The sequence below is a fragment of the Centruroides sculpturatus genome, unplaced genomic scaffold (genome assembly GCF_000671375.1).
Source record: "Centruroides sculpturatus isolate CEXI.00-Female unplaced genomic scaffold, Cexi_2.0 scaffold74, whole genome shotgun sequence".
Taxonomy (NCBI): Eukaryota; Metazoa; Arthropoda; class Arachnida; order Scorpiones; family Buthidae; genus Centruroides; species Centruroides sculpturatus.
Genome location: NW_019384309.1, coordinates 132,130 through 159,389, shown reverse-complemented (window position 1 = coordinate 159,389; position 27,260 = coordinate 132,130). Strand labels below are relative to the sequence as shown.

At 30.4% G+C, this 27,260-nt stretch overlaps 1 protein-coding gene across 1 annotated transcript; it reads right to left on the bottom strand.

The window, feature by feature from the left end:
• Nucleotides 1–1,647: 1,647 nt before the first annotated feature.
• LOC111620901 (hsc70-interacting protein-like) lies at nucleotides 1,648–26,774 on the bottom strand. Its single transcript, XM_023362927.1, has 22 exons — nucleotides 26,681–26,774; nucleotides 25,368–25,499; nucleotides 22,088–22,181; nucleotides 21,206–21,269; nucleotides 20,319–20,389; nucleotides 19,614–19,680; nucleotides 18,051–18,135; nucleotides 16,285–16,395; nucleotides 14,970–15,072; nucleotides 13,933–14,052; nucleotides 13,631–13,744; nucleotides 13,081–13,094; nucleotides 12,913–13,006; nucleotides 12,031–12,094; nucleotides 11,144–11,214; nucleotides 10,439–10,505; nucleotides 8,876–8,960; nucleotides 7,110–7,220; nucleotides 5,795–5,897; nucleotides 4,758–4,877; nucleotides 4,456–4,569; nucleotides 1,648–2,356 (listed from the first exon to the last, which is right to left on the bottom strand). Exons 1-22 carry the CDS (start codon nucleotides 26,689–26,691, stop codon nucleotides 2,216–2,218), a joined length of 1,956 nt encoding a protein of 651 aa, XP_023218695.1. The 5' UTR covers nucleotides 26,692–26,774; the 3' UTR covers nucleotides 1,648–2,215.
• Nucleotides 26,775–27,260: the final 486 nt, after the last annotated feature.

Below are 27,260 nucleotides of genomic sequence, written 5' to 3'. Positions count from 1 at the left end.
TTCCTTAAAGAATAAATCTCTAAATGTGTAAATGAAGTTGTAGATTTTCCGACTGTCTTTTTGAATGCTGCTAACTTTCGGAGACAGCAAGGGCCCGCTTCTTGCTCCTCCACCACTGCGTAGTCTTCATCCTTTGCAGATTACAGGCCGCGGGCCCTTTTTTCCATTTATTCTCGAACAAATGAAACACGCAGTTTCTTCGTCCATTGGCGCGTTACAGCTTTATGGGGTCCCAGGCAAAACTCGAATTAGGGGCCCCATGTACCGTAGTGTTGACTTCAGTTTTGTTCGGGGAATCCCCCGATATCCTCGGTTATTTTTAACGTGACCTTTGTGACCTTCAGTGCACCCCGAACTTGAGCCAAACCGGCAATCTAGTGTTCCCAGATATGGCCCAAGTTTAAACTTCGATATCTTTACTATAGTAATGAGTTTATAAGGTTGGTTTGGGCATCCATTTGTGGAGCCCCGGTAATTGCCCCCCTTCTTCCCACCTAGAATAATGTGCCACTGCCTCTATCAATAAAAAGCAGTCTTAAATTATTGAAGCCCTGAAGTATTACAAAGTGTCTTCCTATTGTAGAGGGTAAGTGTGATTCTATTTTCCAAAATTACTTTATTAGAGTCCTACTTGAAGTTCCTTAAAGCGCACTTACTTGATTTAATCTTGCATAAAATCCAGTGTAAACGTGGTCCTTCTTTTGAAGTAACTTTAGCACACTTAGTGTGATATGAAGATGCATTTGCAGTGTTCCGAGCCTTTTTTTAACATCTTCATAATGCACTGACACGTATATATAGTGCCATATTCAAAGAAATCTTCCCAATATTTTGTCTCCACATTTATTTCTGAATAACAATAGTTTACAACTGCTTTTTCAAAAGAATTTCATAAAATTTGAGATAAATTTTGTGGCACCCAATATTAAAATCTCCTTTTAGGCATTTGTCGGATGGCAATGCTTGATATTTCATTTTTGTAAAGTCGCGCAGAACTGAAACAAGAAAATATCCCTGCACAAACTTCTTAGACTAAAAACTCTGTTAAACTTTTGCAAATTTCTGCCAGAATAAGCTTCCCCCTTTAAATAGGTTTTATGAAAATCATTATGCGGCAAGGCCTATTGATTCTCCACGACCGTTCGAATGTTGTCCACGAAAACACTTCAACGGGTCATGGACTGGAAAACCGAATTACGGTAATGTCCGAAAAGATCAGCAATAGTCCCTGATGCGACAGAACTGGTACTAAGACCTAAACTATATACCATCGGCAATAGGAAGCATGTATAGCCATTGCAAACAAGGTTTGGCCACCTTGTCGCAATGGCTATAGATGGTTCCTATTGCGCCGTTCCATAGTAAATATCAGTTTACCTATTCAGTCAAAGTGCTGGTTAATCATTTAACTCCTCTCAGTTGCAAGTTACACTTACAATCTGTGTGTATATCACACACACACAATATTTTTTGTGTTATGTAGTATGTACTGTACAGTACATATTGATAGTTCTTTTATAAACTTTGTATGTGTGCAGAAGCCATAATAAGGGTCTGGAAGAGCCGCAAGTGGCTCGTAAGCCACAGCTTCTACGTAAGGGGAACAAAGAGGAACAATGCCACAGATAAAATTAATTAAAAGCAATCTTGAATTTAAATTAGATTTATTATAAACAAGAGTAGAAAATCATTAGGAATAATAGTTTAAAGAAAAGATATATGTGGAAACATCATAAATTGTATTAGATCCTATTTTTTTTCGTACTAAAATGATATTTCGACTGTGTCAAAATTTAGAAAAGCAGTTGTTTTTTTTTTTTTAAACTATTTTAAGCTATTCTTATTACAGTAACTGTAACATTTATTATTTACATTTTTAGCCATCTAACAGCATTGAATATTGTACTGATATAACAGATATTATTTTTAATATTAAGTCCGTCTTTTAGTATTAATCCTGAGTCTTCCTTTAACACCGAAAGGAGTTATCAATCATAAATCATTTAACTAAACAAGTTTCCAATGTTTTGATTTATAAAATCCAGAATAATAATAATAATATGAACAAAGTATTAATTTGGATTCTATATATATATATAAAATAAAAAAAAAAAACAAAAATCACATTACTTGTACTGGAATTTGTCTTTACACATAGTAAACACAAAATTATGAACAAATTACGAAATCAATTACATTCGAATCGGTATTAAATTCAATTGAAATTTGGCATGGATCCACCCATTTTCGAAGCGATTTTATTCACGATTCTTTGCACTTTTGGATTAGACTGGTACTTGCTTATATTAGCCGGATTGCGAGTGATGTCGCTGAAAGCTGCGGCCACTTCGGGATCCTGAAAAGTGAATAAAAGTAATTGAATTATGAATACAATGTTTAAGAGTTACGGAAGACAAGTCTCTTATATGGAAAATCTTTAGAAAAAGGTCATATATTAGAGAGGTTGAGGCGCACGTTTTAAACGTGTAAACGTGTACGTGTGACGTTCGGCGCCACTTTCCCGTAAGCCTAAAAGTTTGACGATGGTGTTTGGAATGTCGAGCGTGATTCCACCGACTATCCAAACACCATTGTCAAACTTCTAGGCTTACGGAAAAGCGGCGCCGAACGTCACACGTACACGTTTACACGTTTAAAACGTGCGCCTCAACCTCTCTATTAATATAAATATATGTACGTTTAATACATTAAACAGTTAAATAGCAAGGCAATTATTCTATTTAGCTATTCTTTTTGTGTAAACTAACAATGATATGCTTTTATCTGTAATCTTTAGTGTTCTTTTATTGGAAAAGTAAGTTTTACTTGCAGAATTTTGTTTATTATACTGTATATGTACTCCTTGCCCATTTATCACCATCCAACTTCATAAAATGTGCATTATGTATCTTGTTCAATGCATTAATGTCACAAAAAGTCTGAAGTAACATTGCAAATATGATTAGTTAGAACATTAGACTTATGCACAGACGTATTGAAAGACTCTCCAAGTGTTAAAATATGCATATCAAATACAACTGGCATTTGGAAGAGACATCTATAGCAGAAAGCCTAAACACATTTTTTTTACAGAAATTATTCAATTTTTTTTTCTTTTTTTAATGATATTACTTGAAAACACCTTGGTTCACCCGAGGAAACCCAGCTTGATGACGTCATCAAGCTGGGAACAAAGCAAGATTTCCTCGGGTGAACCAAAGTATTTCTGCCAACGTCCGTGAATAGCTTGTAGTCTATGCCACAGCAAGTCAAAAAATTACATGCAGCAAATGGAAGGCCAATGATGACTGTTTTGTACAACCAACCGAAACATTTTGTCACTTGTTTTTTTGCTATTTACATTTCTGGATGAGCTGTCCAATTGCGCATTATTAATGTTTTTAGTTTTATTACTATAGCCTGCACAGTGAGAGAGTAAACATAAGTCAGCCTGAGTTGGAAAGGCCTGTTTTGGAAGTAAGGAGACATGCGAGTATGTTAATTACAGTGGTACCTCAGGATACGAAATTAATCCGTTCCGACACTGAGATCGTATCATGAAAATGTCGTAAGGTGAATCATTTTTCCCCATACGATTACATGTAAAACCAAATAATTCGTTCCAACACGAAAAACACACTCAAATTAAAGCTAAGTAATACATTTAAAAAAAACAACTATAGTAAGGAAAACACTGAAACATGCGTTTTGTAGTTGTAAATGTATAAATAATCGTAATAGAATAATAATTGATAAAAAAAATGTAGTTTTATTTGCACTTTACCTTTGAGAATAGACGATGGTGGAGGTGTAAATTGGTGGCGGAAGAGAGGAAGAAGGGAAACTAAAACGTATTTAACGTATTATTATACGTACTAAAACGTATTTAACAATAACTTAAAAATAACTTAGAAATGATTAAAAAAATTAGTGTTGTTTTATATTTTCTTTTTTTTTTTTAATTTTTATTCACTGCTTTTTGCTTTCTTTCCTTCACTTCCACCCAGCACTTTCACTGGATAGAGGTCGCTTGATAAAATATCTATCCAAAGAGGTTTTGCTTTGCCTACTTTTTAAAATGTTTCTAAAATGACTTAGGCAAATGTTATTACTCTGAGCAGCAATACGGCCAGTGTGAACCTTTTCGGAGTGTTTCTTTTCAATAAAATCAGTCACTTTCTGATAATACCTCAGGATTTCCTTTATCGAGCGAGATCCTTCCACGACGAAGCAAACACGCGGACTGAGACCAACGAACAGAAGTGAATAAAAAATGGCGCTGCGAACTAATGTAACATCGTATGGTGAGTTTTTGTTTGTATCGTGGAGCAAAAATATGTTCGAATTTCGTGTTGTATCCTGAAAATTTCGTATGCTGGGGCGTTCGTATCTCGAGGTACCACTGTAATTGTAAATGATTTCAGAAACAAGAATGAAAATTTATATAACATTAACCTGAAAAGCTTGCACAATTTCTGGATCTTGAAGTATCTGTTGGATATTTGGTGTAAATGGCATTCCTCCAGGAAAACCTCCAAAATCACCTGCTTTTTGCTGCTGTTCTTGAGCCTATAGATAAAGTAAAATGATCATGTTATGTTGTAAATAAATTCTCTTTCGTTACATTCAAATTGTTTTCAAATTCAGTTCAAATTTTAATGAAAAATATAGCATTAATTAGTCTTATTAATATAATAAAGAAATACAAATTTTTATCAATAAATAAATGAAGAGTGAAGCTATTAAAAATTATTAACTTCTTTTGCAGCTTTCTCCCTTTCTTCTTGAATCTTTTTCATTTTCTCTTCCCTTTCCTTCAGTAATTTTATCTCCTGCTTCCTCTCATATTTCCTCTTGTGTTCCTGTATTTTTTTTGCCTAGAAAATGTGAAAAGTGATTGTTACTTAATCTTCAATCTTTTTCAAATGTACTTTCTTATTTTTGATAACGTCACTAATATTTCATACTTATCTTTAATGTAATATCTGGAAAATCAATATTTAAAAAAAAAAATCAGTATTTAAGAGATGAGAAGTTACTGTGTTTTTACTGTTTACACCAGTGGTGCTCAAACTGTAGCCAACAGCACACATTAATTCAGCCTATAAACATATATGCAAACTTATATAACTTATGCAAAAAGTGAGTATATTTGTTTTGTTTATATGGGACTCCATAAATTACATAACAATATTTTTATACTTTTCAAATTTAGCCCCCAAAATTTCATAACACACATCACTGATCAAGCCCCTTAATTGCAGTAAAAAATAATACACAGCTTGGTGTACTGAACATTACATTATTTTATTAATTACATGTCCAACAAGCAAAGTAGTGAAATAAACAATAAGGTTTCCTCTGTAACACTTTGTAACAAAGCTGAGCCTGACCGACAGCCTTAAAATGTTCCCCTAATTTAGTTTAAACAATCCGGTTTTCTTAAAAAAGCTTTTTCATTACTTTTTGTTACAGATGATTGTTCTGTTACCTGAAGATTGAGACACTAGCAATACCCAATATTGTAAACACCCCCATCTGAATCATAACAATTACCCACATCTACGTCATGTAATTTATGTACTGTACAGCTGCCATGTGGAATAAACATAACATTTTGATCCCACCAATCAAATCTGTTTCCTTTGCTATCTAACAGGCTTTAAAATTTTTAATATTTTAATTTATAAGCAATGTTTAAAACTAAATACATAATCTCACTAAATAACATATAAATCTCACTAAATAACACTAAATACATAATCTCACTATTAACAAGGAAAATCTTACTTACATTAGGTGTTACTTCTTTCAACCATTCATTTGCTTCTTCGCTGTAATCCAAGTTGCAAGCCATGCTTAAATCTTTAGCTGCCTCAACCCAATTTCCAAGCAATCTAATTATTAAATTAAACACGAATAAACACGAAATTTAAAGCATTTCCTACTATGAAAAGTAATTAGTTTCTACGTAATTATTTTTTAAAATAATTAATTACAAATAAAATTGCTTTATACATTTTTGAATTTTTGTTCAAAATAGTGTAAAAAATGTTTGTTTAAAATATCTGAAAGCATTTTAGATATTAAAAATACTGTAATAATGGATTATGTAACGATTTGAAGGTCAAAAACATGTCAAAATCCTAAAAGAAATTTTTTGTTTAAAAGAATATTCAATTTTTAGATAATTTACAAACTTATATATCAATAGATTATTAACCAATCTTTTCCTTTAATAAACTTATTTCCGTCTTAATGTAACAAGAATTTCTTTCACAACATGATTAATAGCATGATTGTTATAATAAAAAAAAGTTTGTGTTTCATTTGTAAATTGCTTATTTTTTTCCTTCCAATGAAGTTGTGGATCCTATGCAGCATTTTTCTGCAGGATGCACATACTGTACTTTTTTATGCAATATTTTATTTTTATGCAGTCTTCTTTGGAGCATGTTCACCACTCAAAAAGAGGGATAGGTGTGCCTTCTCAGCAGTAAAAAACAACTGGAAGGCGATGCAACAGACTGAACAGTGAGAGCTGACAAGGTATCCAGTTTTGATACCTAATGCCGATATTGGCCGGTATCTACACTTTAAAACTACTCATTATACCAGTATCAATACTTTTGTGGTATCAAGATATCCCTAGTCAGAGCAAACAAAAGGAATTTCAGCAGCAGTAAGACACCATATTATTGACTAATTATATGAGTGCCTATAGAATTTAATTGTGTGAAAATATATTTCATAGTCCATTTACTACTTAATTGCATTAGTGCATTTTAATTTTTCTGTCAGGACATATGCTCCACCCTTTATATCTATAGTTTACTAGAGTATAAAAAGTGATTTTATACTCTAGCTAAAAGTGCATATAATTTAAAAATATAATTAAACTGAATTATTTTACCAAAGACTCAATGGAAAAATACAACAAAGACTATTATTTTTCAAGCAGTTCATGTAAATAATAGTATTTGTTACATTACATAGGCCTATATTATGAACATAAAAAGACATTATTATTTCAAACATTTATAAAAACAAAAACTATATTTATAATCACTTAATTTAAGAAACTAAATTTTAATTAAGCATTAACATACCTTTGAGCTCTGCCACGAAATTTATAAGCTATGGGCTGATCAGGATTTAGTTCCAATGCTTTGTTACAATCTCTAATAGCTGCATTTGGTTTTTGTAGTTTAAGAAATAATCTATAAAAAATATATATATATAAAATTGTAATTTTTTAATGTAGATTATCATTTCTAATATAAACTAGTGTTACAATATCTAATTCATACTTTCATATAATTTTATTTACAGTAGCTATAGCAGGAGTGGCCAAACCTTGTCACGATAGGAGCGTATCAGCAATATAAGAGAACCACATCCCATATTGTAATGGTTTTTTAATATTTTACCTATATAAACTGTATGCACAGAGAAACTAAGAGCCAAAGAAGGGGATCCTATCCCTTATTACTTAGGTTTAGGACTCCTTACCCCTAAGTTATAAAAATCAGGGGTCCTATATACAAGAGCCCTATAAGCCCTTTTATTGAGACAAAGCATTAGCAAAGCCTCTTCTATGTGGCTTGTAAAATTGTGTTCATTCTCAAAATTTGATTGGTCAATTTTGATTAAACTTTGTCATTTTACAAAATATGAGACGAGGATAAAAATGTAATAAAAATCAGGAATCTGTGATTTCATTTTCAAGATACAGTGAGGTCAAAGTGACAATATCCAAGATCTCTAGCAAGAGTGCAAGCAATTTTTTTCTTCTTTTTATTATTTTATATGCCAGCAGCAACACCATTGCCGCAGTAGTGGCAAATGATTGTCATAGCTGGTCCCCCAAAATATTACTATTTACTTGCTAACACTTTGAATTCTTAGTTCCTGTTTGAACATAAAATGAACTGTGCATAGTTATATCTTGATCTTACATACTTTATAAATCTTATTTGCTTAGAACATTTTAAAAGATGTATTTCTAAAATTTGAATTATAAAATTAAAAGTGTAATTGATTTTCTCTCTTAGATGTATTTATTTAAATTACTGAATTAAACTGTCAAATAATAATCAATTTTTATTTGCTATTTTTATAAAATTCTAGAGAACTACACTTTGACTTATTATTCCTTAGCCATTCTTCAGTTTCTTGCAGTATTTCAACAATATTTTGTATTGTTTTTTAACAATTATTTCCTGAAAAAACAGAGAGAACAGCTGATAGAAATAACAACAACATATAATGAAGTTCGCTGAAATTTTTTAAGAATTGCAAAAAGTTCTGCGTAAAACTTAAATCAGGAATAGCAAAACTATAAGGATTTGATTGGTAATGATAAAAAATTAACAGCATATTTTATATTTCAATTTGGTATTTGAATAAAAAATTTACATCAAAACTACATTTAACTAATTTACATAAATAGATTAATAATCTTTTCCTCTTATGTCATAGTTTTTAATTTTTTTCCCCATTCATTTTAAGTTATTCCAGATATCACGTTTGTTGAAATTGCAGTTTCTCAACCGGAACAGCAAAGCAAGTTTTTATTTCCCAACTCAAATGTGATTATTTTACAGAAAAATTCCTGGACATTTCATTATGTAATCTCGTGAATTTGTTTTATTTAATTTGATATTAAAATTGATATTTTTATGCAAATATTTTCTTATAAATTAAAATTTTTTTTCATACAAAAGAGTTAATGATAAACTGCAAATAAGTTTATTAAAAAAAAATCAAATATAAAGTGTCTAGGAGGAAGTTGAATAAATAAGACTTATGTCCTTATATAAAGTTTGTATTATTATTATTATTATTATTTTAAAATAGTTGTTACGATTCTTACCCTGCTCTTTTTGCATATAAAGCTGCACTTTGTGGATTCAGCTGTATAGCTTCGGTGTAAAGATTAATTGCTTCTTCAAATTTTCCTGTAAAAAAAATTTAATTATAAATTAAAAATTGATAAAATTCTGTATCACTATCTGTCATAGAACAGCACAGATAACAAGTTTTGAAAAAGTTCCTCAATTATAAATTATTTCAAAATTAATACAGGAAATCCTCATCAGTTTGAAATTCAAGGGACGAAATAATCACTTCTAATTATCTGAGATTTACATATTTCTGTACAATATGCCAAATGCCAGTAACTGATGTAATTTATTAAGCAAATAGAATATGGCTACATTTACAGAAAGCTATTTTTGTTAATTAATAATAATAATATAAATAAATTGCAGCTAAACAACATGTGTCTGGTGAGACTTCACAGGTTGCCAGATAAGTTTTATAAAAAATAAAGCAGAATTCCTCAAAATATACCCCAAATTATTTTTGAAGTGTCCCAAAAACTAGTAAGTCACCCAAATGTAGTAGTTTCCTAGCAAATATCGCAATCTGCTACTCGTAGCCCAATCTTGCAATCCCAAAACCCAGCTGTATTTTATGAGATAAAGGAAAAAAGGATAGTCTGTGGGTAAGGTGACAACCAAAAATATGTTTATTACTGTAAAATCAAAGCAATATTGACCAGATTAAAGTCATTCTTGGTCTATTGTTCTTTTATAGCACAGAGGCACTTCGATCTAAATGAACGAGTTAACATACGTATATCGCAGATCTGACAGAATTTTCACTTTGAATTTCAACATAGCCATATCGAACTAATAAAATTCCTTAACATGTAAATCTCTATATCTCCAGACAGACAAAAGTGCAGTTACGAACTAATGAGATTTCAAATTATCAGAGTTTGAATTAACAATAATTTCCTGTATTTCAAAATTATTTAGTATTAATATCAGTATTTCAAAATTAATATTAAAACTAAATAGCAGCTTCTGAAGAGAAAATGTTTTTATGCTTTGATGTGAAATATACTGTACATCCGACAACATGAAATTACAATTTTATAGCTATGGTTTTAAATATGGCAATAACGCAGTAGAAATATTAAAGACAAAATATCAAAATCAAAAATGTTTAATTTTATAACAAATGTAACTAATATATCCGAATAAATCTAGTGTTTCTGAACAGAAGATAAACACAAAATTCTAAAATATTATTTAAGATATTCTGAATTGATGAGGTAATCATCAATTACTGAAAGGTATCAATCAATACAATCTAGCACAACTAATCTCGGTTATCTTTATGTTAAGTTACTGAGCAACATTTAAGGTTTCTTCAAGTACTCGAAACTGCAGAGATATTTACAATAATGTAATCCTTTGAAAAACAAAATTAAACAAACATGCATCTGGATTTCTTCTTTACTACAGTGTAAAGAGGAAATTCAGCTGCTTGTCTATAGAAATTGTATTCCTACGCTTATTATTTAATTCTTTTTCAAAGTTATATCAATTTTTATTAATACACGTAAATTAATGATTAATTTACTTGCCTTCGGAAGCAACGCTCATTGCCTGTGATCTCTTTTCGTTACTTTCTTCGATCATTTCATCCGTTACCTAAAAAAATGAACATTTAACAAAAGTTTCGACAATTTATTTTTCTCATATAATTGCATCGTAATAAATATAAACGTAAATATAATAAATAGTTTGTTATAGTGATTAACTATAAAAGTATCTAAGTGCAATATCATTCACTTATTGCAATTTTTTTTTGACAGCTAATTATGTTATTCTTCTAATGATTTATTTATTCATTCAGATCTTTAAGTGTCACATATCTTAGTGGATAAGTACATAACAACCAGAAAAAACTTTTTTCCCTTAAAAGAACATATAATTCAAACTTAAAATGTATGAAGAGAAAATGACGACATACAAGACTATTAGAACAGGTTACACCAAGTAGAATTTTTCTATCATAAATTTACATTTTGACTGATACGCTGACTTGCAAAACAACACTATCGTCCTTCTCGTCTTGCAATTTTATTGTCATTTCCCTCAGTATTATGCTATCTAAGTTAATTAAAAAACTAATTTCGAAAATTTGAAATTATTTCTTCCAAAAACAGTGTCGGAGCACATTTGATCTTGAAAAAATAAGAACTTATATACAATCAACAGCAAATGCTAATTGTTAAAACTAAGATATACTCATTTATATGTAATTAATGCAAACAGAATTTTCTTACGTCTTTGCTTTCATCGCCCATAGGGAGAGGTTCGTCAGAATCAGGCTCGATTACGCCTGAATTATCTAATTCTGAAACGAAAGAATTTATTATAAAAACTGAAAAACTTTTTCGAATTGCTATAATTAATGACTAAGTTTGACAGAAATGTTGCACATCTTTCAAAAATTAATAATTTTATTTGGTTTTCCTTTTCACTTGCTTAATTAAAAATAAATATATCTATAATAACTAACCTATTGGTTCAAATTACCAAGTACTGACCACCCTACAAACGGCAAAAATTTACAAAGAATAAGTGTCCTTAGTAAATTTCTGCAGGTTAGGTTGTCAGTACTTACTTGCTGTACTTACTCTAATTTTTATTATTCGTAGAATATAAAAATCAAATAATAATTTTATACATGTATAAGTATTAATATAGATGGCCAGATAGTTGGCCTACTGCTCTGTTAATCTAGGATCAAATCTGGGAGAGCTAATCCAGGAATTTTTCATTGGCGGTCTGTCCCAGATATACAAACGTACAATTGAAGATGACCCAACTGTATCCTGTGGAGTCTAAATCCAGATATCCATGCCTACAATGGAGTGATCGAGGCACTCATATTGAAGGCACAAATAAATCTATTGTAGGTGTAATTTAAAAAAATCCTATTAGTGACACAAGGAAGAGAGTAAAAATATCAATACATAATTATTGGAAGTTTTCCAACTGTATTTAAAATGTTTTATCTGAATATAACTTAATGATTTGTTAAAAAGAAATTAATAGATTTTCATTCTGAATAACTAAAAACAATTTTTGAAAATAAAAAGCTTACGCTACACTTCATTTTCTGAATTTTATTAGAGTTAATTGATCATAAAATAATTTATTTACTTACCAATATCGCTTTCTTCACTTTCGCTTTTTTCGGTGGATGGTGGATTCGGTGTCTCTTCAGGCTCCTAAATATTTAAATCCATAAAACAATGTTACAGAGAAATTTAAGAGGGATTTTTTATTTGTGTTATAAATTCTTCTTTAATTTAATTAGAATTTGATTTCTTTTAATCTTAAGACAAGAGACAAGTGATATCAGATACAATAAGTCCTCACATAACATAGTCAATAGGTTCTTGGAAAGAGACTTTGGAATATTTGTTCTAATTACGCTACTGTTCTTATTGAATTGTGTTTGCAACCTCCAGCATTTAATTCAACAGTAATAATTGAAAACTAATTATAAATGTAACTGTATTTTTTTCTCATTAATGTTATAATGAAACGACGTTAAGTGAGGACTTAATGTATAAACATTAATCAATTCAATCTACAGATTAGGATAATTAACAATTGTTTTATAGTTACTTTTAATTTTATAAAACATACAAATCAATATGTAGAATAAACTCAATTTGCATACATATATATCATATTAATTAAAAATTTGCCTGAATCAGCTCCACACATTCGGTATTTGCAGATTGCAGAATAATTGCCTTTCGCCAAAGTATGTGCTGAAATGTTTGTCGTGTGACGAGCACACGTACAGTACATACAACGATTTGCCGAGATCAGTTTATTATGGGAATTACATACGGTACTGTTTGTCCGAGAATAGTCCCTTTGACGTGGAACAACATACTGAATATTTGTCAAGCAAAGTTGCGAGTAAATCATCCACATTACTCGGTAGTGGCCAAATGTTTGTTTGGCATTTGGCAAATACCGAACACGCGGAGCCACCTTTGTAATAACTAAAATTATCACGCAATATCATTACTGTAGTTATTTCTTCTGGTTGTTCTTCTGGTTGTTCTTCTGGTTTTGATTCTTCTTCCGGTTCGCTAGGCATCTTCGGAATAGTTGCTCCTAAACTGTAATAATGTTTATACGTTTCTGTTATTAAAATATAACATGTAGCATAAAATTTAAACATTTTTAATTATACTTATTCATATAATTCTNAAAAATTAGTGTTGTTTTATATTTTCTTTTTTTTTTTTAATTTTTATTCACTGCTTTTTGCTTTCTTTCCTTCACTTCCACCCAGCACTTTCACTGGATAGAGGTCGCTTGATAAAATATCTATCCAAAGAGGTTTTGCTTTGCCTACTTTTTAAAATGTTTCTAAAATGACTTAGGCAAATGTTATTACTCCGAGCAGCAATACGGCCAGTGTGAACCTTTTCGGAGTGTTTCTTTTCAATAAAATCAGTCACTTTCTGATAATACCTCAGGATTTCCTTTATCGAGCGAGATCCTTCCACGACGAAGCAAACACGCAGACTGAGACCAACGAACAGAAGTGAATAAAAAATGGCGCTGCGAACTAATGTAACATCGTATGGTGAGTTTTTGTTTGTATCATGGAGCAAAAATATGTTCGAATTTCGTGTTGTATCCTGAAAATTTCGTATGCTGGGGCGTTCGTATCTCGAAGTACCACTGTAATTGTAAATGATTTCAGAAACAAGAATGAAAATTTATATAACATTAACCTGAAAAGCTTGCACAATTTCTGGATCTTGAAGTATCTGTTGGATATTTGGTGTAAATGGCATTCCTCCAGGAAAACCTCCAAAATCACCTGCTTTTTGCTGCTGTTCTTGAGCCTATAGATAAAGTAAAATGATCATGTTATGTTGTAAATAAATTCTCTTTCGTTACATTCAAATTGTTTTCAAATTCAGTTCAAATTTTAATGAAAAATATAGCATTAATTAGTCTTATTAATATAATAAAGAAATACAAATTTTTATCAATAAATAAATGAAGAGTGAAGCTATTAAAAATTATTAACTTCTTTTGCAGCTTTCTCCCTTTCTTCTTGAATCTTTTTCATTTTCTCTTCCCTTTCCTTCAGTAATTTTATCTCCTGCTTCCTCTCATATTTCCTCTTGTGTTCCTGTATTTTTTTTGCCTAGAAAATGTGAAAAGTGATTGTTACTTAATCTTCAATCTTTTTCAAATGTACTTTCTTATTTTTGATAACGTCACTAATATTTCATACTTATCTTTAATGTAATATCTGGAAAATCAATATTTAAAAAAAAAAATCAGTATTTAAGAGATGAGAAGTTACTGTGTTTTTACTGTTTACACCAGTGGTGCTCAAACTGTAGCCAACAGCACACATTAATTCAGCCTATAAACATATATGCAAACTTATATAACTTATGCAAAAAGTGAGTATATTTGTTTTGTTTATATGGGACTCCATAAATTACATAACAATATTTTTATACTTTTCAAATTTAGCCCCCAAAATTTCATAACACACATCACTGATCAAGCCCCTTAATTGCAGTAAAAAATAATACACAGCTTGGTGTACTGAACATTACATTATTTTATTAATTACATGTCCAACAAGCAAAGTAGTGAAATAAACAATAAGGTTTCCTCTGTAACACTTTGTAACAAAGCTGAGCCTGACCGACAGCCTTAAAATGTTCCCCTAATTTAGTTTAAACAATCCGGTTTTCTTAAAAAAGCTTTTTCATTACTTTTTGTTACAGATGATTGTTCTGTTACCTGAAGATTGAGACACTAGCAATACCCAATATTGTAAACACCCCCATCTGAATCATAACAATTACCCACATCTACGTCATGTAATTTATGTACTGTACAGCTGCCATGTGGAATAAACATAACATTTTGATCCCACCAATCAAATCTGTTTCCTTTGCTATCTAACAGGCTTTAAAATTTTTAATATTTTAATTTATAAGCAATGTTTAAAACTAAATACATAATCTCACTAAATAACATATAAATCTCACTAAATAACACTAAATACATAATCTCACTATTAACAAGGAAAATCTTACTTACATTAGGTGTTACTTCTTTCAACCATTCATTTGCTTCTTCGCTGTAATCCAAGTTGCAAGCCATGCTTAAATCTTTAGCTGCCTCAACCCAATTTCCAAGCAATCTAATTATTAAATTAAACACGAATAAACACGAAATTTAAAGCATTTCCTACTATGAAAAGTAATTAGTTTCTACGTAATTATTTTTTAAAATAATTAATTACAAATAAAATTGCTTTATACATTTTTGAATTTTTGTTCAAAATAGTGTAAAAAATGTTTGTTTAAAATATCTGAAAGCATTTTAGATATTAAAAATACTGTAATAATGGATTATGTAACGATTTGAAGGTCAAAAACATGTCAAAATCCTAAAAGAAATTTTTTGTTTAAAAGAATATTCAATTTTTAGATAATTTACAAACTTATATATCAATAGATTATTAACCAATCTTTTCCTTTAATAAACTTATTTCCGTCTTAATGTAACAAGAATTTCTTTCACAACATGATTAATAGCATGATTGTTATAATAAAAAAAAGTTTGTGTTTCATTTGTAAATTGCTTATTTTTTTCCTTCCAATGAAGTTGTGGATCCTATGCAGCATTTTTCTGCAGGATGCACATACTGTACTTTTTTATGCAATATTTTATTTTTATGCAGTCTTCTTTGGAGCATGTTCACCACTCAAAAAGAGGGATAGGTGTGCCTTCTCAGCAGTAAAAAACAACTGGAAGGCGATGCAACAGACTGAACAGTGAGAGCTGACAAGGTATCCAGTTTTGATACCTAATGCCGATATTGGCCGGTATCTACACTTTAAAACTACTCATTATACCAGTATCAATACTTTTGTGGTATCAAGATATCCCTAGTCAGAGCAAACAAAAGGAATTTCAGCAGCAGTAAGACACCATATTATTGACTAATTATATGAGTGCCTATAGAATTTAATTGTGTGAAAATATATTTCATAGTCCATTTACTACTTAATTGCATTAGTGCATTTTAATTTTTCTGTCAGGACATATGCTCCACCCTTTATATCTATAGTTTACTAGAGTATAAAAAGTGATTTTATACTCTAGCTAAAAGTGCATATAATTTAAAAATATAATTAAACTGAATTATTTTACCAAAGACTCAATGGAAAAATACAACAAAGACTATTATTTTTCAAGCAGTTCATGTAAATAATAGTATTTGTTACATTACATAGGCCTATATTATGAACATAAAAAGACATTATTATTTCAAACATTTATAAAAACAAAAACTATATTTATAATCACTTAATTTAAGAAACTAAATTTTAATTAAGCATTAACATACCTTTGAGCTCTGCCACGAAATTTATAAGCTATGGGCTGATCAGGATTTAGTTCCAATGCTTTGTTACAATCTCTAATAGCTGCATTTGGTTTTTGTAGTTTAAGAAATAATCTATAAAAAATATATATATATAAAATTGTAATTTTTTAATGTAGATTATCATTTCTAATATAAACTAGTGTTACAATATCTAATTCATACTTTCATATAATTTTATTTACAGTAGCTATAGCAGGAGTGGCCAAACCTTGTCACGATAGGAGCGTATCAGCAATATAAGAGAACCACATCCCATATTGTAATGGTTTTTTAATATTTTACCTATATAAACTGTATGCACAGAGAAACTAAGAGCCAAAGAAGGGGATCCTATCCCTTATTACTTAGGTTTAGGACTCCTTACCCCTAAGTTATAAAAATCAGGGGTCCTATATACAAGAGCCCTATAAGCCCTTTTATTGAGACAAAGCATTAGCAAAGCCTCTTCTATGTGGCTTGTAAAATTGTGTTCATTCTCAAAATTTGATTGGTCAATTTTGATTAAACTTTGTCATTTTACAAAATATGAGACGAGGATAAAAATGTAATAAAAATCAGGAATCTGTGATTTCATTTTCAAGATACAGTGAGGTCAAAGTGACAATATCCAAGATATCTAGCAAGAGTGCAAGCAATTTTTTTCTTCTTTTTATTATTTTATATGCCAGCAGCAACACCATTGCCGCAGTAGTGGCAAATGATTGTCATAGCTGGTCCCCCAAAATATTACTATTTACTTGCTAACACTTTGAATTCTTAGTTCCTGTTTGAACATAAAATGAACTGTGCATAGTTATATCTTGATCTTACATACTTTATAAATCTTATTTGCTTAGAACATTTTAAAAGATGTATTTCTAAAATTTGAATTATAAAATTAAAAGTGTAATTGATTTTCTCTCTTAGATGTATTTATTTAAATTACTGAATTAAACTGTCAAATAATAATCAATTTTTATTTGCTATTTTTATAAAATTCTAGAGAACTACACTTTGACTTATTATTCCTTAGCCATTCTTCAGTTTCTTGCAGTATTTCAACAATATTTTGTATTGTTTTTTAACAATTATTTCCTGAAAAAACAGAGAGAACAGCTGATAGAAATAACAACAACATATAATGAAGTTCGCTGAAATTTTTTAAGAATTGCAAAAAGTTCTGCGTAAAACTTAAATCAGGAATAGCAAAACTATAAGGATTTGATTGGTAATGATAAAAAATTAACAGCATATTTTATATTTCAATTTGGTATTTGAATAAAAAATTTACATCAAAACTACATTTAACTAATTTACATAAATAGATTAATAATCTTTTCCTCTTATGTCATAGTTTTTAATTTTTTTCCCCATTCATTTTAAGTTATTCCAGATATCACGTTTGTTGAAATTGCAGTTTCTCAACCGGAACAGCAAAGCAAGTTTTTATTTCCCAACTCAAATGTGATTATTTTACAGAAAAATTCCTGGACATTTCATTATGTAATCTCGTGAATTTGTTTTATTTAATTTGATATTAAAATTGATATTTTTATGCAAATATTTTCTTATAAATTAAAATTTTTTTTCATACAAAAGAGTTAATGATAAACTGCAAATAAGTTTATTAAAAAAAAATCAAATATAAAGTGTCTAGGAGGAAGTTGAATAAATAAGACTTATGTCCTTATATAAAGTTTGTATTATTATTATTATTATTATTTTAAAATAGTTGTTACGATTCTTACCCTGCTCTTTTTGCATATAAAGCTGCACTTTGTGGATTCAGCTGTATAGCTTCGGTGTAAAGATTAATTGCTTCTTCAAATTTTCCTGTAAAAAAAATTTAATTATAAATTAAAAATTGATAAAATTCTGTATCACTATCTGTCATAGAACAGCACAGATAACAAGTTTTGAAAAAGTTCCTCAATTATAAATTATTTCAAAATTAATACAGGAAATCCTCATCAGTTTGAAATTCAAGGGACGAAATAATCACTTCTAATTATCTGAGATTTACATATTTCTGTACAATATGCCAAATGCCAGTAACTGATGTAATTTATTAAGCAAATAGAATATGGCTACATTTACAGAAAGCTATTTTTGTTAATTAATAATAATAATATAAATAAATTGCAGCTAAACAACATGTGTCTGGTGAGACTTCACAGGTTGCCAGATAAGTTTTATAAAAAATAAAGCAGAATTCCTCAAAATATACCCCAAATTATTTTTGAAGTGTCCCAAAAACTAGTAAGTCACCCAAATGTAGTAGTTTCCTAGCAAATATCGCAATCTGCTACTCGTAGCCCAATCTTGCAATCCCAAAACCCAGCTGTATTTTATGAGATAAAGGAAAAAAGGATAGTCTGTGGGTAAGGTGACAACCAAAAATATGTTTATTACTGTAAAATCAAAGCAATATTGACCAGATTAAAGTCATTCTTGGTCTATTGTTCTTTTATAGCACAGAGGCACTTCGATCTAAATGAACGAGTTAACATACGTATATCGCAGATCTGACAGAATTTTCACTTTGAATTTCAACATAGCCATATCGAACTAATAAAATTCCTTAACATGTAAATCTCTATATCTCCAGACAGACAAAAGTGCAGTTACGAACTAATGAGATTTCAAATTATCAGAGTTTGAATTAACAATAATTTCCTGTATTTCAAAATTATTTAGTATTAATATCAGTATTTCAAAATTAATATTAAAACTAAATAGCAGCTTCTGAAGAGAAAATGTTTTTATGCTTTGATGTGAAATATACTGTACATCCGACAACATGAAATTACAATTTTATAGCTATGGTTTTAAATATGGCAATAACGCAGTAGAAATATTAAAGACAAAATATCAAAATCAAAAATGTTTAATTTTATAACAAATGTAACTAATATATCCGAATAAATCTAGTGTTTCTGAACAGAAGATAAACACAAAATTCTAAAATATTATTTAAGATATTCTGAATTGATGAGGTAATCATCAATTACTGAAAGGTATCAATCAATACAATCTAGCACAACTAATCTCGGTTATCTTTATGTTAAGTTACTGAGCAACATTTAAGGTTTCTTCAAGTACTCGAAACTGCAGAGATATTTACAATAATGTAATCCTTTGAAAAACAAAATTAAACAAACATGCATCTGGATTTCTTCTTTACTACAGTGTAAAGAGGAAATTCAGCTGCTTGTCTATAGAAATTGTATTCCTACGCTTATTATTTAATTCTTTTTCAAAGTTATATCAATTTTTATTAATACACGTAAATTAATGATTAATTTACTTGCCTTCGGAAGCAACGCTCATTGCCTGTGATCTCTTTTCGTTACTTTCTTCGATCATTTCATCCGTTACCTAAAAAAATGAACATTTAACAAAAGTTTCGACAATTTATTTTTCTCATATAATTGCATCGTAATAAATATAAACGTAAATATAATAAATAGTTTGTTATAGTGATTAACTATAAAAGTATCTAAGTGCAATATCATTCACTTATTGCAATTTTTTTTTGACAGCTAATTATGTTATTCTTCTAATGATTTATTTATTCATTCAGATCTTTAAGTGTCACATATCTTAGTGGATAAGTACATAACAACCAGAAAAAACTTTTTTCCCTTAAAAGAACATATAATTCAAACTTAAAATGTATGAAGAGAAAATGACGACATACAAGACTATTAGAACAGGTTACACCAAGTAGAATTTTTCTATCATAAATTTACATTTTGACTGATACGCTGACTTGCAAAACAACACTATCGTCCTTCTCGTCTTGCAATTTTATTGTCATTTCCCTCAGTATTATGCTATCTAAGTTAATTAAAAAACTAATTTCGAAAATTTGAAATTATTTCTTCCAAAAACAGTGTCGGAGCACATTTGATCTTGAAAAAATAAGAACTTATATACAATCAACAGCAAATGCTAATTGTTAAAACTAAGATATACTCATTTATATGTAATTAATGCAAACAGAATTTTCTTACGTCTTTGCTTTCATCGCCCATAGGGAGAGGTTCGTCAGAATCAGGCTCGATTACGCCTGAATTATCTAATTCTGAAACGAAAGAATTTATTATAAAAACTGAAAAACTTTTTCGAATTGCTATAATTAATGACTAAGTTTGACAGAAATGTTGCACATCTTTCAAAAATTAATAATTTTATTTGGTTTTCCTTTTCACTTGCTTAATTAAAAATAAATATATCTATAATAACTAACCTATTGGTTCAAATTACCAAGTACTGACCACCCTACAAACGGCAAAAATTTACAAAGAATAAGTGTCCTTAGTAAATTTCTGCAGGTTAGGTTGTCAGTACTTACTTGCTGTACTTACTCTAATTTTTATTATTTGTAGAATATAAAAATCAAATAATAATTTTATACATGTATAAGTATTAATATAGATGGCCAGATAGTTGGCCTACTGCTCTGTTAATCTAGGATCAAATCTGGGAGAGCTAATCCAGGAATTTTTCATTGGCGGTCTGTCCCAGATATACAAACGTACAATTGAAGATGACCCAACTGTATCCTGTGGAGTCTAAATCCAGATATCCATGCCTACAATGGAGTGATCGAGGCACTCATATTGAAGGCACAAATAAATCTATTGTAGGTGTAATTTAAAAAAATCCTATTAGTGACACAAGGAAGAGAGTAAAAATATCAATACATAATTATTGGAAGTTTTCCAACTGTATTTAAAATGTTTTATCTGAATATAACTTAATGATTTGTTAAAAAGAAATTAATAGATTTTCATTCTGAATAACTAAAAACAATTTTTGAAAATAAAAAGCTTACGCTACACTTCATTTTCTGAATTTTATTAGAGTTAATTGATCATAAAATAATTTATTTACTTACCAATATCGCTTTCTTCACTTTCGCTTTTTTCGGTGGATGGTGGATTCGGTGTCTCTTCAGGCTCCTAAATATTTAAATCCATAAAACAATGTTACAGAGAAATTTAAGAGGGATTTTTTATTTGTGTTATAAATTCTTCTTTAATTTAATTAGAATTTGATTTCTTTTAATCTTAAGACAAGAGACAAGTGATATCAGATACAATAAGTCCTCACATAACATAGTCAATAGGTTCTTGGAAAGAGACTTTGGAATATTTGTTCTAATTACGCTACTGTTCTTATTGAATTGTGTTTGCAACCTCCAGCATTTAATTCAACAGTAATAATTGAAAACTAATTATAAATGTAACTGTATTTTTTTCTCATTAATGTTATAATGAAACGACGTTAAGTGAGGACTTAATGTATAAACATTAATCAATTCAATCTACAGATTAGGATAATTAACAATTGTTTTATAGTTACTTTTAATTTTATAAAACATACAAATCAATATGTAGAATAAACTCAATTTGCATACATATATATCATATTAATTAAAAATTTGCCTGAATCAGCTCCACACATTCGGTATTTGCAGATTGCAGAATAATTGCCTTTCGCCAAAGTATGTGCTGAAATGTTTGTCGTGTGACGAGCACACGTACAGTACATACAACGATTTGCCGAGATCAGTTTATTATGGGAATTACATACGGTACTGTTTGTCCGAGAATAGTCCCTTTGACGTGGAACAACATACTGAATATTTGTCAAGCAAAGTTGCGAGTAAATCATCCACATTACTCGGTAGTGGCCAAATGTTTGTTTGGCATTTGGCAAATACCGAACACGCGGAGCCACCTTTGTAATAACTAAAATTATCACGCAATATCATTACTGTAGTTATTTCTTCTGGTTGTTCTTCTGGTTGTTGTTCTGGTTTTGATTCTTCTTCCGGTTCGCTAGGCATCTTCGGAATAGTTGCTCCTAAACTGTAATAATGTTTATACGTTTCTGTTATTAAAATATAACATGTAGCATAAAATTTAAACATTTTTAATTATACTTATTCATATAATTCTACATAAACCAATTTATTAAACATATTTAGTACCTATTTATGATAAAGTCTATTTTATTGTAAATTAAAAGATTTTCAACAAACTAATTACATAAACTGAATTTAAAAACTTAAATAAGTTTAAAGATACAATTATAATAAATTTTTCTTTACAAAGTTGTTATAAATCTTATAGTTGCATTCCATGCTGCATGTTAATTACCTTTTCTTTCTTTTATAACCGTAAAAATAACCAAATAACATCAGTGTTTAATAATCTAAGAGAAAATAACAAGCTGTTCAACAACTTTATTTTTATTCAACTTGTTTACTCACTAAAATAATTTTTATTCGATATTTATTTTCAATGCAGACAACTAGTCGTGACTAAATTTATATCTATTCGTGACACTTAATTGAATTATTAATATTTTCTTTCAAACAAGTGACCAAATCAACAACTTTATAATCAATCTTACTGCATCCTGAACCGGTTAAAATCCAGTATTTGTGATTTTAAGAAGCAATGCTTAGGTGAATAGTGTAGAATGATAGGCACAAATACTTTAGTTATGAAGTGTTTCATTCACACTTTCTCCTGACATGCCAGGACGCACACAAAATTTTGATCGTAGGGGTAAGTGCACCCATCTCCTTTGCATTCTACACACAAGACTCCTCAATATCTGGTAGAAGAAAGCATACCAGTGATTAATTATTCTGTTGTTATGAAGTTTCCAACAAAAGTCAAGTGTCCAACATTGTGTTGGACAATTGTTATTATTGACTTTAATAAACAGAGTGAAGTTTATGTACTGTGCCTTATTAAGAAGAAATCTAAGAGAATATTTGTATTTTCCGGTGGCCAAATGTAGAAAATTATACTGACATTACTCTCCAAGACGATGTCAAGTGTCTGGATCAAAAATGCCATGCTGAAAGACAGTTTATTTACTTTTTATTGCAACTTTAGTCTTATAACCAGGAATAAGATGCTTCAAAAGTAGTCCTAGACTATCTTTTCAAGAGAAAGTTACTGTCAAGCAATTTCATCTTGTTTCGTAAATCACTCTATATTTCTATTGCAATTAGGAACCTAAATTACAATAAATAATGCTGATTTTACTGTTGCCTTTTAGTATGCCATTGTTACTTCATTTTCTATTGTCATATTTGCATTGGAGCATACTGAAGTCTGTATACAAATGAAAGATTATTGTCACACTGATTTGACAGCTCTGGCAGTTGATTTCATTTGTATCTTCCTAGCTATTACAATGTAGAGTGCACTTATACCCCATGATATTCACAAACTATTACTATGAAACCAGGTCAGTTATGATTTTTTAAATCAGATAATCTTTACTCTGCTTCATTGGCTAAAAAACTCTCAATTCCAGAAATGCACTTACCCCACCCAACCCTAACAATTACAGATATGGTCCAATTGCATGACAGATAACAGTCAACAGCATGCCTTAAAATTGGTAACCCAGTATCCTATAAAAAAGCTTGCAGATTTACTGTGTTCAGAATTTTCAGCATACCTGTTGTTTGGAGGTCTTTGAATGCCAGGTATTCCTGTATGATGAAGTCAGACATTGTGCACAGCTGAAGGAGTTTAAAAAAGGCTGTATCTCAGGCTAGTGAAGCAGGATGGAAATTTCACCAAACTGCTGCTATCATAGCTGTTCTAACCTGCCTGATATGCTGAAGGCAATGGCTACATCAGGGCATAAATACACAATGGAGACTAGACACCCCAGACAGATCAAAGGAAATGTGATTGTGTTATTGCGTGATGACCATGAACAGCTGTAATGGCATCTTTGTCCACCATACAGAGACAGGTGGAAGCCTCACTACAGATTTCCAACTCTATATGCTAGTTGCCTGCCGACGTACATCAGGCAACTAGCAGAGGCCTGATTTGTATGCACAGCAACTGCTATGCATCCTATCATAAGCACACCAACATCATTAGTTTCATCATTTGCAGTGATACTGTGAAAGACACACAATGACTGTTACATACTGGCAACATATCACCTTTAGTAACCGAATCTGTCGTCTGGGAACAGACAGCCACCACTTTAGTGTATGGTGCACCACCAAGAGCACTTCAATCTTGCCTTTTCTGTTGAGTGGCCCACTGTTCCACTGCTGAATATCCCCAGACCCATCTTGTATGAAAAACAATCACCCCTAACAGTAATATGATAGATGTTGACAGCAGAGCAGTATGTTCAGAAAACCCTGCACCCTCATATTGCCTTTCATGGCAGGGATGCAAACAGCCCCTTTCCAACAAGATAATACTCAGCTGACAAAACTAGAGTTTCCAAAGAATGTCTGTTATGTTGTTACACTTCCTTGGCCTACTCATTCTCTAAACTTATGAAACCAGATGGGAAACCAGCTTCAGCCATGTGACAGTATAAAAAGTTTGGAGTGACAGTTACATCTGTGGGCAAATATGTCGCAGAATAGCATACAATGTCCATATGACTCCAGGCACAACTATAACACTGCATGTATCCTGGCAAGAGAAGATTCTGCAAAATAGTAAAGGTTCCTTTAAATTTTTCTGCTGCTTGGTACATAACCTTTTGAAAGTTTATAAGATACAATCTTTGTTTCAAAACTTGTATCAGTAAAATTTTCATTAAGTCCTATCCCAGACAACATATGACTAATGAGCCCTAGAGTTACATAATTTGAAATTTAATAGCCCCGATGCCCCTTATATACAAGTTACCATGCCTAATTTCATTTCTTAATCTTTAACCAATTCCGAGATATTAAAGTAGATGCCAACACTACACACATACAGAATTTTTTCTCCTTTATTCTGGGTTCGGGGGTCTGAAAACATTGAGATCTGCAAAATACCGAGAGGGCCAAATCTGACATTATTGCGACACTTTCCTCTGTTATCACAGCTGAAAAGTAACGACTACATCGACTCAAATATTAACGTTAAGTTAGTCGTATCAAAAAAAAGTTTTACACAAATAATATTCTTTGACGTAACAAATCTATAGAAGTTCTACGCACGTAAAAAAATCTATTTCGAGAAATTAACACTTAATTATTATAACAAACAAACCATTTTTACCTTTCCATATAATCCTTAAAAAAATGTAATTCTGGCATATGTAGAACAGCCGGATTTTCTTTGCAAAGATCTACAAATTGCCTCAACTGTGCTAGTTGTTCTTTATTTATTGGAGCCATTGTATCTCTTGTACTGTATTAAAAACAAAAAATAAAATATCTTTTAAAATTATTGTTACATTGTCATAAGAAAACGGCATCTATCACAATATATCAATGTTTAGTTTGGCTGCTATTCCAAATATTCACAATTATGATTCCATTAACTTCTAAAATTTGCAATATAATACTCTATAATAATGCAATGTCTTTACTTAAAATTATCAGATTATTTTTATAGTATGACTCATAATTTTTGATTTGATAAAATGTTATCTATCCTTCTTTAGTCATTTATATCCGAGCATTCGGAAACACAACAGGAAATACATATATATCGCTTCGAAATAGTCTTAATGTTGATAATATATACACATTTAATTCCCATTCGTGTATTTTTAAAGAAATATTATGAGTCAATGATAGTAATAAACCTTCACATATATATTCTGCATAGAGCATATAGTTTTATAATTTTAATTTCAGAACCGTTGAAATAATCACCATATATGAACAATATTATACTGATAAAAAGTTTTAGTATTTTCCGAATGAGTAGTTCAGATCCCAAATTTTAGATCTCCAGACCAATGTTTTTCAACAGTTGATGCACGAAAAAATTTCACCGGTATGCAAAAGCCGGCGTTGTCAATTACGGGTGACATTTAAATAGTAATCTAGAGTCACTCTATGTACTTTGTTGCATACAATAACTCCAGATAAGCATAAATACACTTAATAAATAAGCATAATGCATAGTAATTATAAAATTACTCAATCCAAGTAAAATTATCCACAACTTTACAAGAAAATAGTCAAAAAACACCGCTCCACACCACTAAACGAGTCAAACGAACCAAATCTCTAACTGCCACCCACGGAAAGTTAGAATATCCGACTAGGCCGTTCGTTAAACATGCAATACAGTGTGCGCATAGCTCAATCACGCAATGTTAACGTGAATATTAATAAAGTTCCTAGATGGCCAGATGGCCGAGCGGTCAAGGCGGCAGCCTGCCGATCCGGGGGACCCGAAATCGAATCCGGACGGGTCGAAAAATCCCTGGGGAGACAATCCGACCGGATAAGTCAGTCCCCCATCCTTCATCACCATTGTAGGTCTGGCCGAATCCATAACGCCCTGCTAAAAAGAGGCCCTCTTTAGGCCTCTTAGGGCCTCTATTTCGAAGAAATAAGCCAAAAAAGTTTTATTACGTAAATTCCATAGATTTTCATACAATTTTCCGAAATTTACTTCGAATTTAACGTGTTTGAAATCGACATTTTGGGGAAAAAGAAAAAAAAAAAATTCCAGTCACACGTCACACAAGAATTTCGTCTCGTGTTTTAAATTAACAAAACGTAAACACATACATTACAAATGCTAATTAATAACACTTAACGTGTGTATTTTTATAAATAAATGTAATATATAAGTATTATACCTCCAAATTTCCTTTTTAAAAAATATTCTTATCGCACCTCGACTATATTTTATTCGTATTTCCGATTTGAAATTTCTAACACTGGGTGGCGCTTTTAAAACTCTTCGTCCATTTTGAGTTTTTTTTTTTTTTTTTTAAATTTAGTTCTTTAATCATTAATTTAAACATTTAAATATTGTTGTAACTTTTTTGAAATTGCCACTTAATTTATGATAAATAATAATTTACAAAAACGTTAATAAATATTAATGTTTCGTGTTTAGATTAGATAGGATATTTTTTTTATATATAACTCTTTCTGCTCTTTGGGCGCTGAGGATCCGTTATGGGTTTGTCCAGGCCCTCAATGG